General features: G+C 32.8%; 1 protein-coding gene across 2 annotated transcripts in view; it reads left to right on the forward strand.

Moving 5' to 3' along the window:
- Positions 1-956, forward strand: part of LOC142975890 (uncharacterized) — a 38,540-nt gene extending 37,584 nt beyond the window's left edge. For both annotated transcript variants that reach the window (XM_076119018.1, XM_076119019.1), the window contains 2 exons: positions 225-293; positions 658-956. In XM_076119018.1, coding sequence (XP_075975133.1) covers positions 225-293; positions 658-789 — 201 coding nt within the window. In that variant the 3' untranslated portion in view covers positions 790-956. The remainder of the gene's footprint in view (positions 1-224; positions 294-657) is intronic.
- Positions 957-18,484: the final 17,528 nt, after the last annotated feature.

Below are 18,484 nucleotides of genomic sequence, written 5' to 3' on the forward strand. Positions count from 1 at the left end.
CTTTATTTCACCTTTGGTGTTGCAAAAGGTTTTTTGTTGAGTTGAAGAAAATTACCACGGAAGCAAATTAATATTTAGTGAAAAGGTTTGGTATGTTTAAACAATTTTGTTTTTTTTTGTGTTCTTTTTGTTTTGAAGGTTTTGGTTTGTGGTGAGTATGGCTTTGTATGTGTGCGGTTTTTATTTGAGAGAATATTTTTTACAGTATAACAATTGTTTTATAGATACCCATTAACACTCTGTCAGCGGTAAACACATTCTTAGAGAACAACGCTGGAAGGAGACAGGTTCAGGTGAGTTTTGAAAAATGTTATAATTATGTACCTTCTTAATGAGTTTAGTTATAAAAGTTGAAGCGACGAATAGTACACTTCTTTAGTACTGTAATAAATTATAAATTCTATTGAATTAAAGTAATTATAAGATTCTCGTGATAATTAAGTTCAATTTTGTTTAAAATACTTGATCATAATTGCACAATGAAAAAGGACCAAAAAACAACCTACTTTTGTTGAGTTGTTAGCCTTCTGGAAAGTAAGTTTTTAATATTTTTACAGATCGACCCTCTAACTAGATTCTCTGTAGTGTAGTCGCATGTACTGCGATATAAAGGGGACAATAATTTATTTAATTATTGTCTTTTACTTTACTCTACAGATAACCGGTGAAGCCTCCAACGAGCCTACTAGAGTCAGACTAGGACCTCACGCAAGAAGGAGGGCCAACAAACAAGTAATTATAGTCCAAGAGCCAGCAAAACCAGAGGCAGCTCCACAAGAATCTAACTAAGGAAATACCTTTATAAACTCCTTGTACCTGAAATTAATACAATATTAAATATTTGACTACCCGCAAAGGGAATGTTGAGATGTACATAATTGTTACAATGCATTGCAGTTGCTATTAGAATAATATTTACCTAGTGTATTTTTTTGTAATAAAATATTAAAATGTTATTAGTAGTATTATTTTTTCTCATTCCTTCTGGGTTACAAAAATATGATAATCTACAAAGTTAATTCACGAAATTGTATTTTATGCAACTGGTCTCATTAGAGTAGAGCTATTTATTCTGCCAAAAAATATTTTAATAAAAGTAATAGCTTAGTAGTTGTTATCTACCTCTCAATACAGCTTCTCAACAAAAACTTTTGAATAAATACATAGGTATCACTTTTATATTTAACTGTAGCGCTTTACACCCAAATCGTAGAATCAGCTACATCAAAATCAAGATTAGCAGTGTAATGGAAATAAAATAACACTTTCAAATGAATTTATTTTTTACATTGTAAAGTAAATTTAAAAACCAGTTTAGATACAAAATGAAAGATGTCTGCAACAGCTGAGCAGCAAATAGCAATTATACCGTAGAAACAACATTAGTATTCTTGAATTAATTAGCCTTGAGAACGTAATGAGAGAGAGTGCAGATACTCGTGCCTCTGGCGCCGTATACACCGAAATACACCACGCTCTCTCCAAGTTCTTTGATAGGATAATAATATGCTCCAGGTTGCAACTTGTTCAAGTCCATCTTATTAAAAGAATAGTTCCCTTTAATAATTTCACAAGATTTTTCATTGTACCTCACTCGAGCGGCCGCCAGCATCAACTTGGGAATCACACTTTTGCACGTCAATTTCTTATAAGTATTCGAGTATATCACATCATTGCCGGATTCAACGCCCGTCTTTATTTTCCAGTAATATCCTCGCAAATTTTCTTTTATGGTTAAATTTCCTTTGAAATAGGAAATACCACTTTTGTTGTAGGCGACGACGTTGAGCGTCATAACACTTTCTTTTTCATAAGGTGGATCTGCTTCGCTGCACGGTTCTATGCCTCTTAACGTCACTTTGTATTTAGAAAATACTGACACAGTAAATTGTGTAAGAACTATGGATAAAATGAAGCAATTCCATTTTGCTATCATAATTTTTCTTTTCGTACATGTATGAAACAGCGCGACAGCTGCGAATACTGGTAGGTATACGTTTTTTGATGATGCGGAAAGCAATTAAACTATATTTTAAATGTCATTATAACAATTGTATGATATAGTCTAAACTTAGTACTGTAATGTGTCGTAATATTTTTATAATGGGTCCACATAGTGAAGTTTAACGTAATGAGCTAGATCATACGCGTAAACATCCTTATAGTAGTAATTACGAGTAAAAGGAGAATGGGCAAAATAGTATGGAGCCTGGGCGATCCGCGGCCAAACTTGATTTTTTGTTTTTTTAATGTAGTTTAGTCCTATAATTACCGTGTAGAAGTTTTATTGCCGCGACGCACTTATATGACGAACAAAATACATTTTTGTTTTTGAGCACTTTTAATAGTATAAAAACATATTTTTGGCTTATATTCGGAGATTAAATAAAAAGTACTATTTATATTATTGCATACAAATGTAGACATTATTAATATTCGAACAATCATAACATGTAAATATACAGGGTGTCCCAAAACTCAACGATAAATCGAGACAGGATGAAAGGCCAAGTCATACCGGTTCTAGGAAAAATAAAAAAAAATTCCATGTCACTTAGTTCAGCAATAATAGACACTTTTCAAAAAAGTTGAAATTCCACACCCTTGGTCGCATTTTCAAGTCCTGTGATCACCAATGTCACTATTTCGCTGTGTTTTTTAGAATTTCGTGATCTTCATTAAATATGCTATTAATCGTAAAACAAATTAATGTACAAAACATTGTCAATTTAATAAAAAAAGTTAAGTTTTAGTGAGTCATGGTTCACAAAAATATCGTTAGTTAACTTTGACGCTTCATATTGAAAAAAAAATGTAGTACACTACCCTTGGCAAGTTATTTCAAAAGTTGGCGCATTTAATCGAGATTTCAAAATGGTGCAATACTTGCCACTTTTCTTTCCATTAAAAATGTTATTTTTATTTGAACGACGAGTATCCTCGAAAATGGATCGGACGCAGTGGTACAATTGTATGGCCTCCTCGTTCCCCCGATCTAAATCCAGTAGATAATTTTTACTGGGAATGCATAAAATAAAAAGTCTATACAAAATCTTTTAGAACTTCGCCAGAAAATTGACACAGCGTCAGAGGAAATAATTGCAAGGAATTTTGCTTGACTGGTAAAAAGATCTTTTGTACGCCGTTGCAGAGCATGTATTCGTGCCAGAGGAAAGCAATTATTTTTAGTAAAGAGGTAATTGAGTCAGTCCATAACCAACATTTAATGAAATAAACATAATAGGTAATAGTAATAAAAAAAAGAATGAACGAATTAAATAAGAACGATGGGTTCTTATTTAATTATTCTCCTTAAACTAAAGTAATTCCGAATTGTTTTCCTCTGGCACGAATACAGGCTCTGCAACGCCTTACAAAAGACCTTTGCACCAGTCAAGCAAAATTCCTTGCATTTATTTCCTTAGACGCTGTGTCAATTTTCTGGCGAAGTTCTGATAGAGTTTGTATTGATTTCGAATAGACTTTTTCTTTTATGCATTCCCAGTAAAAAATATCTACTGGATTTAGATCGGGGGAACGAGGAGGTCATAAAATTGAACTACTGTGTCCGATCCATCTGCGAGGATACTCTTCGTTCAAATAAAAATTACATTTTAAATGGAAAGAAAAGTGGCAAGTATTGCACCATTTTGAAATCTCGATTAAATGCGCCATTTTTTGAAATAACTTGCCAAGGGTAGTGTAGTACATTTTTTTTTCAATATGAAACGTCAAAGTTAACTAACGATATTTTTGTGAACCATGACTCACTAAAACTTAACTTTTTTTATTAAATTGACAATGTTTTGTACATTAATTTGTTTTACGATTAATAGCATATTTAATGAAGATCACGAAATTCTAAAAAACACAGCGAAATAGTGACATTGGTGATCACAGGACTTGAAAATGCGACCAAGGGTGTGGAATTTCAACTTTTTTGAAAAGTGTCTATTATTGCTGAACTAAGTGACATGGAATTTATTTTTTTTTTCCCTAGAACCGGTATGACTTGGCCTTTCATCCTGTCTCGATTTATCGTTGAGTTTTGGGACACCCTGTATAAATATCGTAACAAGTAAACATCTTGCTCTTCTATAATATATTCACTGAGACGACTTATCTGTCTTGAATGCTCAGCTTAAAAACGAGGCGTTCATAGTCAGTTGCGCTCACTGGTCGGTAAACAATCTGTTGGTTAAGCAACCGTTGGCGCGGTCATTCTATAGATGGGTGACCGCATTGTGGTATTTGAACTGAGCTTCTCCGTGCTTCCGAGGGCACGTAAAAAGTCGGTCCCGGTTGTTGTCAACTAAGATAACATTCGGGCGGCTTGAACAACTTTGAAACTTGGTGAACCATATGATAGATAGATACGAGTTACGATTATTGTTCATTTTGATGGCATTGCAATCGTTATAAGAAGATGTAACGTTATTACACAACATTAAATGCATTACAGACACGAAATAATTGTATTTGTTCTATGAAATTCCATTATATTTACATGTCAATATATTGTTTCCTGAAAGGATTGCAGCGAAACGTTCTTAGTAAAAGTTGTTCCTAGTTATCATTACTTTAATTTGACACTACTTTCATTAATGGCCGCCGACCGCCCAGGAGTGCCCATTCTCCTTTATATCGTTCAAACTGTTTTTCCTGTTTATGTGTTTTTGACAAAACTTTGCAGAAATTATGCTTTAGTTTAAAATTATTTTAACTCAACCAGGAAAAAATTGTGGTTCAAAAGAGCACTGAATTACCGAAAGCTTATAATTTTAATTATTCACTTGAAATAACTTTCAATTTACAGTTTTTGTGCAAATAAAATTCGTAAAGTACGTAAAAATGTTACGTTCAAATACTTAGCTTCTATTAAAGTACACGAGACATGAAAATGTGGAAACGTTCGCAGCACCAACGGAAATGTAAAATTAAATGTGACTTATAAAATGCAAGCTTACACTTGAAGTCGTACTTTGGCGAACGCCGAGTCGTATTATAGAGAAAATATTTTCGGAAATGTAAAAGGATTTATTATAACATGATGTATGATGACTGCTTGAGTACCTTAAATCACTAGCTACATTTTTTTTCTACACTGGAAAAATTTATGATTTTACGTATGTATGTCTGTATATCTAGTTTTATAGGTATTTTAAAACATTAACTTTTACGAATGTGATAGGCCAGTTGATGTTTTAGGAAAAAATATAGATCAGTTTGAATTTGTTGTAGAGGTAAGTAGTAAATATTCTTAACTTTTATTAGCATTATTTTGTTCAAAAATATGTAGAGAATAATTTTAAACGAGAAGATGGGCGAAATCTGTCTAAAAAATGTCTAAAGAAGAAACCGCAAAACAAATAACGACTATTGCGTATATGTTTGCGAAAGCATTAAAACGCCGGCAGATGACGCCCTAGCCCTGGATAGACATACACAGATTATATCGGTAATGGCTCAAAAAGGTCAGGTGCGTGGTTCTCATAACCAGCGGTCTTGTTTGATAAGATGAATGAGAATGGGAATAAAGTAAAAGTAGATTGTGGGGATCACAGCAATCGGTGTTCTTTGATGTCTGCCTGTCTCTACAGGAAACAGGCGAATATATGAATGTACTACAGGCTGCCCGCGACTTCGTCCGCGTGGATACCCTTCCCGTGTAAATCCCGATCCCTCGGGAACTCCGGAATGAAAAGCCTATGTGTTATTTTGGGTCTTCAGCTACCTATATACCAAATTTCACCGTAATCGGTACAGAAGTATTCGCGTGAAAGAGTAACAAACATCTTTACATTCTCACAAAACTTTCACAAAATTTTTAATATTAGTAGGATAGGTAGGATTTAACTGCTGAGTATTATTATGAATGTTTTAAAAACCAGTAATTTTGTCAGTAGTGATTGTATTAAGCCATTAAGTGTTATTAACGAGAGTATTACGTGTACAATCAGTTGAAATAGGTTACATTGTGCCGCGTGAAAAGTTCCACGGAATTTATTGTAGTTTGTTTAATCAGAATGTACGAACAACAGACTGGACCCAGCAGTTACTGTTGTAAAGGATTATTATCGAATTGTTTTACTGTATGATAAGGCAATTAGATCGGTACTCATTAAGAGTAGTGTTTCGCCATGAAATTAATAAAAAATCGTAGAGAATGAGATGATTTTTACTTAGTTCTGTTGCACGATAAAAACTGTCTAAATAGTAGATTGCTCATGATCAAAACAAAGTTATGTATTTGATACACAACTTTGTGTAGGGAAAAATATATTTTATTAAAAAATATTTGGAGTCCCAGAAACCAAAATTAATAACATAAATTGTATGGATATAATGTGTTCGTTTTATTCCAAAAACGATTTTAGATATACTCCAATACATAATTTTAAAAGCAAACCATACCACCGAAACAGTAAAACCTTTACTAAAAATATTTTAAAATAAAGAACAATGAAAAATAAAAGCCTCCACTTCTATCGAAAGAGGTCCCCAAAGGCATATCGCACTCCCGCAATTTGCTAAAGCCAATATAAAACTCTATAAAAATTCTCGATGGATAAAATAATATTGATATTTTAATCCATATAATGTAGTTTAATTTTAAATGCTACTTTTAGTGGTTGTGGCTGTCTATGAATTCTGTGGTTTAGTAGTTTAGTGGTTAGTTATTAAATTAACCTATAAATCAAAACTGTAGCTTTTTCACTGTTGGTACTAAAATTGATATTATCAGTACTTTAACTATCGATTCTAAGTGAATTAAAATATTTACTGTGTACAGTGCCTCGATTCTCTACTACTATCGACTACCGACAACCGAACTGTCATCGAGAAATTTTGTATGAAAATCTGATCAGCGCCTCTGACGGGTGTCGTAGGAAACTTATTGGCAGTACATTCTAAAAGTCAAAATTTCGATAGCTAGCCGGTTGTCGGTAGTCGATAGTTGTAGAGAATCGAGGTACTGTGTAGCGCCTCTATTGTGCACGGTACAAACCACTTTTGCAGTACATTTTTAAATGTCAAACTCTCGATACTCAGAAGTACTCACTTACGTAACTGTTATTTTAGTATTGTTTGTTTTTTTATATTTAGGTGGTAAGATATTTGACTATGCATCACTACTGCAGGGGTTATCGCTGTAAAGTGCATTTGAACCTATATAAAATATGATGGTATAGAATGACGGCATGGAGAGTTTCTAGAGAACAGTTTTGGCTATGTTAGATGCGTCTTTAGTTATTTTACAAAAATAAACTTTAATCGTAAAAAGTTAACTAGTTCGCACAGCTATTTAGTTCCACAAGCAGTTCAAGTTCTGACAACTTCTATATATTTTTATATTTTGAATTTTAACCCGTTTCTTTGCACATATAAATTCAAATGAGAAACGAAATCAGCATCTCTAAGAACGTTGATGCCACGTGCTCACATTCTGTATAAGTTATGTGAGATATCAAAATACCGTAAAATTCACGCTTCCCTATGCCACACACGAATAATAACAAGCGCTACTTGCAGCATAATAAAAACATGGAGATGACAATAAAACTCGCAATAATACACAATGTGGACTCATAAACCGTGGAGTTGCTTTGTTTACAGCTTTTCGACAAAATGAAAGTATGAAGTAATTTTATAGCCGACATCTTTTATGGTTGTAGTTATCAAAACAAACTTCAAAATTTGTTAAGGTACGTTAGAAGAATACTAAGGAAGTTGGAAATTCGGGGGTACGACAGCGAGTGGAGCCAATTTCCGCGGCTGCAGCTACATCCCCCTCGGTGTTCTTTGTCTAATGCAAATACGAACGCGAAATCCAACCGATGGAACATTCGTGGCATACCAAGCTGCATTGCGCGAGACGTGTGATGTCGTTCGACGAGCGAATTGAAATAATTCTAGAATAAAATCGTTTAAACTGAAGCAGCGTTGAGATCGTGTTGGGTAAACATCTTAATTCAACAATCTGTTCAGCTGTGGTCTGTTCAATTGATCTAGAACTTGCAGGAAATTAACTCCGAACCAGTGTATTCTTTTGTAATCTGGGATCATACAGGAACATTTAAAGATCACAGTTTTGAGTGAATTTTTATAAGAGGAAGTACACTATTTGAAACTAAGATGGGCAATTAATTACAAGGCTGTTTTGCTACTTGCAGCTAATAAATGAAGCCTATGTAAATATTATGACAATTCTATTGAGAGGATCAGTATTTAGTATAACAAAGAATACAAGATCCTTACAATAGCCTATTTACAATTCCAAAACTTGAAAACTACAAGCCTAAGTAATCCAGTGAAGGGGTTTTACCAAAGTTTGTACTTTTCACTAGAACAGATAAGAGCTCAGCGTCCATTCCACCGTAGTGTTAACTTCTTACCGACCCTCGTTACGTTCTTACACTTCTAATTAAATTAAAACAACCCAAATCATTTGAAAATACTTCAAGTGCCGTAATCTCTGTGGTTTTACCTTCAGGGTCTAATAATAGAGTGACTGGAAATTTTGATTGAGTTTTGTGATGCCTTTTGAAATGGTAACGGCAATATTTTTTCCGTCACAATAATTTTATGATTGCGGCAATATTGTTATTGATATATATCATATTTGATGTGCATAACTTAAATAATATACGAGACTAGTGTTTATTAGATAATGCTTAGTTTAAGTTATTTCTTAGATCAAGATACCCGTATTAAAACGCAGAAAGATTATGATAGCTGGGGTAAAGCATCAAACCTATACATTTGTTCCTACTTGCGTCTTTTTGACTTGAAACGACTGTAAGTTGAGTCTCAGACTCAAACCTATACTTAAGGTATACATAGATAATACCATGTAAACATTACACTCACATTTATTCATTTACTTAACGCCTTAACGGAACAGTCGCAATAATACATTATGTAAAATAATAACTCGTTACGTTGAACAGAAAATCCTTTAAACACGAGTACAGAGAATTCCTTTGAATAATTAAATTTAGGAATGAGACACGGCCACACTTTGCGTATTGAAGTTAATTACAAGAGGATCTTATTAGAGACACCGCAGTGTCCTTTCTTCAGAACAAACATTGAAATTGTACGCAATCGAATTACGAACTTCCTCAAATGAAATTAAACATTTGATAGGCTTAATTAGTTTATGAATTTGATTGCTACATTAATTTAATTAACGGAATGTCAGTTCTCTACTTGTTTTTGATCTTTGGAGCACAAGACGAGTGTTAAAGTAAATTTTTTGATTAATTGATGAAATGGAAGGTTATGTCGATAATAAGTAATGTAAAAATATTGTTCCTTTTTAGTTCTTAAGTTGCTATGTAGCAGTCTATCACTATGAAAAGACGGCGTGATTCTCTGTGTAAAGTTTTACGTACAGTATTTTTTCCATAGTGCTATGTGCCAAGATGTATAGAAAAACAAATGCAGTGATTTAGCAAAAGTAAGGTATGGTTATAAATAAATTATTTGCTAATGGTACCTCGTAATAGATCCTTTAGACAACTTGATGAATATACTTGCGTATAATTATTATATCTGTAACTGTTATAGACTGAGTGACTTTTATTGAAGTCATATATTTTTCATTCCACCTAAAATATGTTACTCGTTTTTATTAAGAGTAATAAGTTTTGTTAGAAAACTTATGATTAAGATATGATAAAGTTTTCGTCTGCAACATAAATAAAAGATATTTCGAGATAACATGACACGAAAATAATTTCAAAATGTAATAGTAGCATTAGAAACTCTTTCTACGTTATGGAATAAATTCAACTGAACTCATAACTTTTGAATTTCGTGAAAATAGAAAATATCAATCAAAATAATTAGCGTTAAAACTGATTTTAATGTTCAAATCATCGCCTGCATTACCAAGAAAAACCCATCAGTTACATTCATATTGACAATATACGCAATTTGTCCAAAATATTGCTTTAAGATTACCGCGAACATTAAAAAAATCTTGTCAAAATCGTCTCGGTCGCGAGTTATGAAAATGATTTTCCTCAAACTGGATAACTTACTCTAGAAATTCCAAGAAAAATGGTTACCCACCGAGGGTGGATTGAAGGGCTGAATAAATTACAGCAGTCCTAATGAACTTAATTTTATTTCACACCGATTCTCTTAGTACAGAACATTTTGAAATTATACAGAAGTTTAGGAATTTGAATACTTATATTACGCATTAAAAAATGTTCAGCTCATCTGAAATTCAGTGCGTATCCTCACTTAGGTAACGACTTAGCATTGATACCTACTTTGAGGCGAATATTTTGTTTTTGTACAGTAAATAAGGTTACTAATTCTTATACATAAACTTTCCTATTAATATCTTATGAATGTATGAGTGCAGAAGTTTTTAAGAATGGGTGTATGTAAAAGTAAATGTTTGCTTGGTACTCTTTCACGCCAATAACACTCCATAGCGGATTTAAATGGAATTGGGTCCTGGGACCTTTTATAACCTGCATTCACACATACATTTTACTACGGGTAATCTTTTTACGGAGATGAACCCGCGGGCAGAAGCTAGTCATGTCATAAATATTTTAATCAAAATTTTACAGATATAGTGGATTTGTTCCGTTATGTTCTTTAAATACGAGACGGAGATAAACAGAAATTTGAATGATCAATCTCTGAAGAGAAATTCTCGGAAATTTTGCTGGACGCTCTATGATTCTCACTAAATACAAATTAATTACGAAGACTTGAATTCTACTGGAGCCAGTTTAAAAGAAATTAAAACCATTTTATTTGATAATGCTATTAGCTTTCTGAGTTTTTTTTTATATAAAGACTAATAGTCGCAAAAGTCATTTAAGGTGAAACGTTAATATAAACCTTCTTGTTGACCTTCAAAATTTTAAGTGATAATGGAATCCATCTTGTACTTCTATCAGATAAAATCCGCTTTCCAACTTAGTTGAGAGTGAGTTTGAAATCTTCAAGTAATTGGAATTATTCATAGGCAATACTTTTAAACATCAAAGGTCGATAAATATTTTTTTTGGCGGCTCCTATTTAATTTGAAAACAATGGGAATAAAAGTTGCGGTGATTTAGATTTGCTGTTTCCTTAGGTATTTGGCACTTTACGGCCACTAGCAACAAGTCTAGCCACAGAGTATTTTAGCTGAAACCATTAAGTAACCATGTTCATACTGTCGACTTGCCGCAAGTACGAATCAAGGCGAACACCCAAACATTCCCCAGCCACTTGATAACTGTTCTCGAAATTAGATCAGCGTCCTCGGAGAGAATTAATTTTGGACCCTAATCAAACTTGGGCCATGTTCAGCGAAGTCAGTTTAAGTCAAGACTATAACTAGTATAGTCACATATGCATTCAAACCACGTAATCTTATATTTATATGGAGTTTTAGTACTTGTGTCTAAGCTCTCAGAATAAATAAAACGTATTTTGTAAGAGCTGGCCGGGAAATGACTCCGCTTAAGGCTAGGAACATGTCACCGTTTGCGTTATTACATTCTTGGGACCTACTTTATGGCTAAAAGTAGTGCCAAATACTTTCTTTTTGAGGCGAAAAAAATATATTTTACAGTGAATATTCTGGTGTCAAAGTCAACTTTTTGGGTTGCTGATGACATCATTTTGTAATAAGCATTTGCTAGTTAAGTTAATTTGTGTGTAAAAATAACTGGGCCTATGAAAATAAAGTTTTCACTCATAGATATTTAAAATGCTGTAGAAAAAAGCAAATAATATTTAGCTCGAGACTCAATCCTTGCATGACTTGCTTGCCACGACCACTCTGCCTGCAAGGAGCATAAATATTAAAACTTACAATAAAATAACAATAGTTACTTTGTCTAATGCACTCAGTCCCTTCAGCATAATTTCACGCCAATCTCAAAGACCCTCTATCCTACATACCGCTTCAAATTATTTAATCTAGCACGTGCTCGTTTTCCGAATATTTATGTGTTAAATTTCATGTGTAAATTCTCTCTATTCTAATTGAATAAGTTCCTATGTCTTCCACTTCAATGGGATCGTATAGAAATATAAGATAAAGGCTATTGATGGACGTAATTTGGTTTCGATCATTGTTTTAGAAGCCTATTGTTAAGATACTGTGTTAGACCATATTTGTATTATAATATAGGTCGAAATGTATAAGTTACGTCCCTTTATATGAGGTAGGTAGGCACATTTTTCATGGAAATTTTATTATTTGATTCTAGTTTAAGGTATTGTGGCCAGATATAGTTCAAAATTATAGAGTATGATAGAACGTACAGATTGTACCAAATAAATTTATAAACAAATAACTATAATGGCTTTATAAGTGTTGACATTACTAAAATCACTAATTGGAGTGAAAAGTAAACTAGGTATCGAAAACAACTGGGCAGTAACTTATTCAGCTCAGAGCTAGCCATATATTCAGGCGTAGAACCTAATCACGGCTTAATTATGTTGTAAGTAAAAGAATATCTTAGAAACTATTTAGCGTTACGTTACAAATAGGGTACCGGGGATTTCTTTGGCAATTTTATGTAATGACTGTAGCATGTTCTAGGCGTAAAGCTGCCTACAGACCTTCCTATGTTCAGTGACTAACCATATGCGAATGATTGCAAATCTACCATAATTCTAATTAATGCGTAGCCTTTTAACGTAGCAATGCCATGAAGAAAATAAGTCCCAATAGCGTGACTCGTAGCGTTTTAATTGTCGTAGAGATTTGTAGCACTGTTTCGTAGCGGAAACACGTATTGCATGGCGTGAAGGCGTAGCAAAGAAATACGATCTTTGGAGTAAAACAAAAGCATGCTTCAGAAATATTGACGAACACGAGTATAATAATTATGTAAAGAAAAATACGAAATACCAGAATAAAATGAAAACAGTTACAAAGGAAATTATAAAAGCAAAATTAAAATTGGGTATCGATATAATATATTATTTTGCAGCAAAATATTTTGCCAATTGTAAAAGCAACGTTAAACGGTTTTTGTAAAGAAGATATCCTGTAATAACGTTACGTACAAGATTGTCTTTTTGCTTCTACGCGGTTAAATTATATGTACGAATTGTCTCTCGCTTTTTCCTTTGGGGAGCGAACAAGTTTAAATGGCATCAACGTATTATACAACCGTTTCGAGTCGTGTGTAATTTAAATGTGGAATTCAAATAATGGTTTTGTAGACTTCGAAATGACGTTGTTTTAATGTAATGTGAAGATATGAGAGCGGATTTCTAGTAAATAATTTGATATTGTTAGATAGTGTTTCTCTAATGTACAGCTACTAATGAGAGCTAGTCGTACGTACATAAATACACATCTTAAACCATGTATAGAGAAATAAAACTTGCTGTTAAAGTTTGTTTCTAATTTGACTATTGTTAACACTCTTAACTTTACTATAATATCGGCATTTTCTTAAAAAAATACAAAAATGTTATGTAAATCACCTTTTAACAAGTGACAAGTCCAGACGTAAGCTCGGTATTTAAATGCGGAAATGTAAAACTAAATTAGAGTTGTAGTGAAATCGTACAAGCCATTAACGCTTTTCACGAGTAAATTTTTAACATCACTCGTTAAGGGAGCGGTCACCAGCAATTTGCGGTGTTTTGTGAGTATAAATATGCTAGGAATATTAGTATGCCACCAAAAACATTCTGTAAAAACCTCAAGTCTCGCAGCTCAGTCTTTCTGGCGTAAAAAGTGGTGAGATCTATATAATACCAAGTCGATTAATCTATTTCGTCTCTACTTAAAGGACCTTCTGTCTTAAGTTATTACATAAGTTATTATCATGCCAATAATTAAAATATTTTACGTTTAAAACAAATAGACCGCCCTGGCCATCGCATGATTTGTATGTATTACACTACACAGCACGACGAGAAGTTAATGCTCCTGAAATTTTTATGGCGAATTTGTGTTTTCATGCGATGACCAAGTCGATCTATTTGTTTTAAACGTAAAATATTTTTAATATTGGCATGATAATAACTTATATAATAACTTAAGACAGAAGGTCCTTTAAGTAGAGACGAAATAGATTAATCGACTTGGTATTATATAGATCTCACCACTTTTTACGCCAGAAAGACTGAGCTGCGAGACTTGAGGTTTTTACAGAATGTTTTTGGTGGCATCTCACTTCTTTTTGTAGAACGAACATAAGTCCAATTTGTATGAAAGACGTTTTTTCTTATAATTCAACATATTTTCCTATGGGAATGTTTTTCATTTTCATGGGCTAAACACCCTTACCCACCCTATATCCCCTCCCGTTATGCCTCGTATAGTATGTACCTATCTACACCTATTATTTATTATTTTCTTCAGTAGTAATTATTCTTAACTGCAAATGTAATCTTGTAATCTTATACATTTATATGGGATTACAAAGTTAATGTTGCAGTTAGTGTATTTAGAAAACTGGACTGAAATTAGAAAATATTGAATTTTTCCCATGATTAAGACACTAAACCCTATTTGTATTCTAAATTTGAAGCTTCTAAGTCTGCTAGAAGTACCTTAGACTTTTGATGATCGGTGAGTCAGTGAGTCAGTGAATCAGTGAGTGACAAAATTCAAAATTTTAACAAGTTGTCATTCTTAAACTACTGGTTCAAATTGACTGAAATTTTAAATATACCGTGTTTATACAATGAATAATTAGTTGCTGAAAATTCAGGCTTCTTGTTTTATCCACAACGACATTATAGGGGGGTCGAAAATAGCCCGAATTGCTTCGAGAAAAGGATGGTACGGCCGTGCCGCTTTTTTTTTGCTCGACTTGCGGGGGCACTTCCGTGCCCCCAGATAAAGCATTTCTTTGGTGCAGTAAATTTATCAAAGAGGGTAAAAGCTTTTGCAAATGCATACGATTAGAGTAGTGGTTATGAATTATGATTGGGTCGTCAATTGACATGTACCTATTGAAAATGAAAAATTGAGATTTTACATACATACACAAATCAACGATTTTTTTATATTCTGAGACCAGAGATCGCCACTTGGTACAATCCATGCTTATATTCTGTACTTGAAATTTGTTTAAGATTTAAAGACGGTACAATAATGAAAATATGCTTTATGAGTAATTACTAAGAGTATTATAAAAGAAAATAAAAAAGACTTAAAATATTTTGTCCAACGTGGGAATCGATTTTGAGACTTCTTCTAGTACGAAGCATGTTTGCTAAAAGTATGAAAAGTCTACAATTTAAAACTCGGCTACTTTTTTACGCATTCTTAAACATAACATATTACTATTCAATAAGAGTCTGTTCCAAAGATGCAATGAATAAACACCCCAAAGTAAAACTCAGTTGAATAATATGAATATTTTATAAACTCTCAAAGTATGTTCGTGCATGTAATTTTAATCACCGGTAATTCTTATTTGCATACTAATTATGATGGAGGAGGCTTTGTATAATTTTCAATGTTGTTTTCGGTAGATATGGAGCTTCCTTAGTTATGGGAAACCTATTGAAACGTGTTTGCTTAATAATGTTCAAGAATTCAGGATATCCGTTAAAACACGTAGAATAAATCTCGGAATGAATATATAATATGTTCAAACTTCGAATTTTTTACACATACGTACCTAGTTAGCATTTGAAACAAATAATTGTTGGTATATGAGGTCCAATACTTGCATTAAAAATAAATTCGGATTTCTGAATTTCAATTATATCTTGCTTTGAGGTAAAAATATTTTTTTTAATACTCAATGTGGGAAGCAAATATTCAGTTTCATAAAAGGATATAAAGATTTTACATACAAATGTTGCCGCAACTTCGATAATCCAAAAGTTTAATATTAATATTTTCACAGCAGAATATACAAGCAACAAATTACTTGATTAAAAAGATGCATATTATACCCGCAAGTTCAACAAAAGCTCAGAGCATATTCGCTTCGTACCAACACATTACATTTACATCATATTCGAGTTTTTTTATAATAAAAATGAGAATATTTCAGAGAGCATCCACAATGCAGATGCAAACTTTCCCTCATACGTTATCTTTCTGCACTGTTACATTCTTTGAAAAATATTATTTGGACTTGAACGTTTAGAATGGAATAAAGTTTCGCCACAAACCGAGACTTAGTTCTCAACACTTTTCACAGAGCAAAGCTGTGTAATTTACAATATATGTTGAGGTGTTTTTAAACATGAATTATTCAAACAAATATCAAAATATAGTTCTTGCAGCTTACACTAACGTTGTGGTGTTGCAACTGGGAGTTTCAGCATTGTATTGTGTAAGTATTAGCTGTATTTAACTCTAGTATAATAATAAACTATCACACAATATGTAAGGTTTATTTAAACAACAGTTTAGTTTCACTAACTTTTGTATAAAATTATTTAGAAACAATATCACGTGTAGTAATAAAATAGAACATTGTTTTACAGTAGATAATGTCCGAATTTGGCGGTACTCTTATCATAACACGAAATTAGTTAAGACCTCAAAAACCACAATGGTATCGGAATCGGAAACTAGTAATAAAATCAACCACGTTATTGGATTTTTCGCTCAACGATACCCTTTACGTCATCACCAACACACTCAAGTCTGCAACTTGCAAGTTTTATGCTTTATTTTCTTTTCTTCATAAATAATAAAATAATTTTAACTGACCATTAACTCCGTTTCCCAAACATGCATTTTAATGGAATTTCCAACGGAGTGCTCGTAAATCTGTTGCTCTTAATTTTTTAAGAGAATAACCGCAACTGAATAAAACTTTGAATTAATAAGTGGGTCCCAGCTTGAGTGAACTTAATTAAATGAACTTGGTATAAGATGAACTATGAATTATGCTAAAACTCTTCTGAATCCTTTTTTAAGTTTTTAACTTATGCCGTCATAATCCGGCAGTGGCCAAGGGATTCTTATGTTAATGCACTTATTTTCATGAAAGGTTATTATTTTAAATAATAAGTTGTGTAGTTAATTCAAGCACTGAAGTGGCTCAGGAAACTCTCTTACCTCGCTTCTGTCGTTTATTAGTGTATATTCGATTCTGTAAGTACCTAATATACTTACAAGGTTTAAGTTGTGATATTCTGAACTAGTATATCCCAGTCAGTTGTGTGTTGTCTTGAAAGGCAATCTTCCAACCCTGACCTTGACCTCATCTGACCCGCTTAAATTTTTGATTTCCAAGAAATTAGCTATAATCATTTCAGGTCACTTTCCTTTACGAAGGGCTGACATAATTTTTATTATACGCTGTCACAAAGTAAGTACCTTTTTGTTACGTTTGTACGACGACCCGTACTTGTGAACGTTGTAAAAAGCCTTTTAAGTTTTCTCTCGACAAAGGGTCTAGTGCGTTTCTTTTGTTCTATTTAGATTTTCCTTGAAATGTTCTCGATAAAATGTTGCTAGGTTTGTTGCTTATCGTTTTGATTACAATACTTTGCTTTAGAATTTTATAGAAGCAGTAGGTACATACATATTTTTCTTTATTTACTTTGTCATATTGTATTGCTTCATTAACAATACATATAAATGTGAAAAAAAGGGAGATAATACGAATACATCTTAAATGATGACTATTTTTCTTACGTTCTTAGTTGCGCAAAATTATCTTTGCTCTAGTAGTATCTTATTTTTTGGATGTAACCATAACATTAAATAACTCGCAAAGTGAACCTAACTAAATTCTGAGCCTTCTTCGTTCTTAAAACCCTTAAATATTTTAGTATTTCAAGATTATTTCATTCACTATAACGCTTTTCCGATTTCACAATTCATGCAAAGATAGCGTCGAGGTTCGAATTTTAATTTCACCCTTATTGGCTCCGAGCCATGAAATAGGACAATTGATGCACGTTTGCAGAACATTGAACACACACGACAGCTCACGCGCTAAAATTTTCCATATCGTTATGACAGCAGTGATTTACTTAATTTCAACCTTATTCCCTTGCAGTTTAAGATCATATTTTAATTTATTCTGTCTTGCTCAGCATTGCCTAGATTTGAGGATTTTCAAATCGATCACGGTAGATTGGTTTGTGTTTATCCAGTTGATTGCGTGAAGGCGAATTGTTGCTAATGATGATTGTGTTTCCTGCAATCACTTTAATGATTTCGTTGCCTCTATTTATTAACCGATTCATTCAAATTGCTCTATTCTAGATTAGGAAAAAGCTCGTATTACGAGCGTTCTAAGTAAGTAAGTTTATAATTTAAAATATTTAGGTTTGTATTTCCGAAAAAAATGAGAAATTATAAAAGTAATGTTGTCTTAATTTTAATTCTTCAACATAAATCTACCTCAATTATAATTAAAGTAATTAGCAAAAATACTGAAAAGAAATTCTCAGTGTGGATTATTTAATAACGTAGACCGACGTAAGAATTTTTAGACGAAAACTTATTTACAAAACCGAAACTAACATAAAGCTTGGTAGAAAAGTAATTAATAATAATTAACTT

This window comes from Anticarsia gemmatalis, chromosome 10, assembly GCF_050436995.1.
Source record: "Anticarsia gemmatalis isolate Benzon Research Colony breed Stoneville strain chromosome 10, ilAntGemm2 primary, whole genome shotgun sequence".
NCBI lineage: Eukaryota > Metazoa > Arthropoda > Insecta > Lepidoptera > Erebidae > Anticarsia > Anticarsia gemmatalis.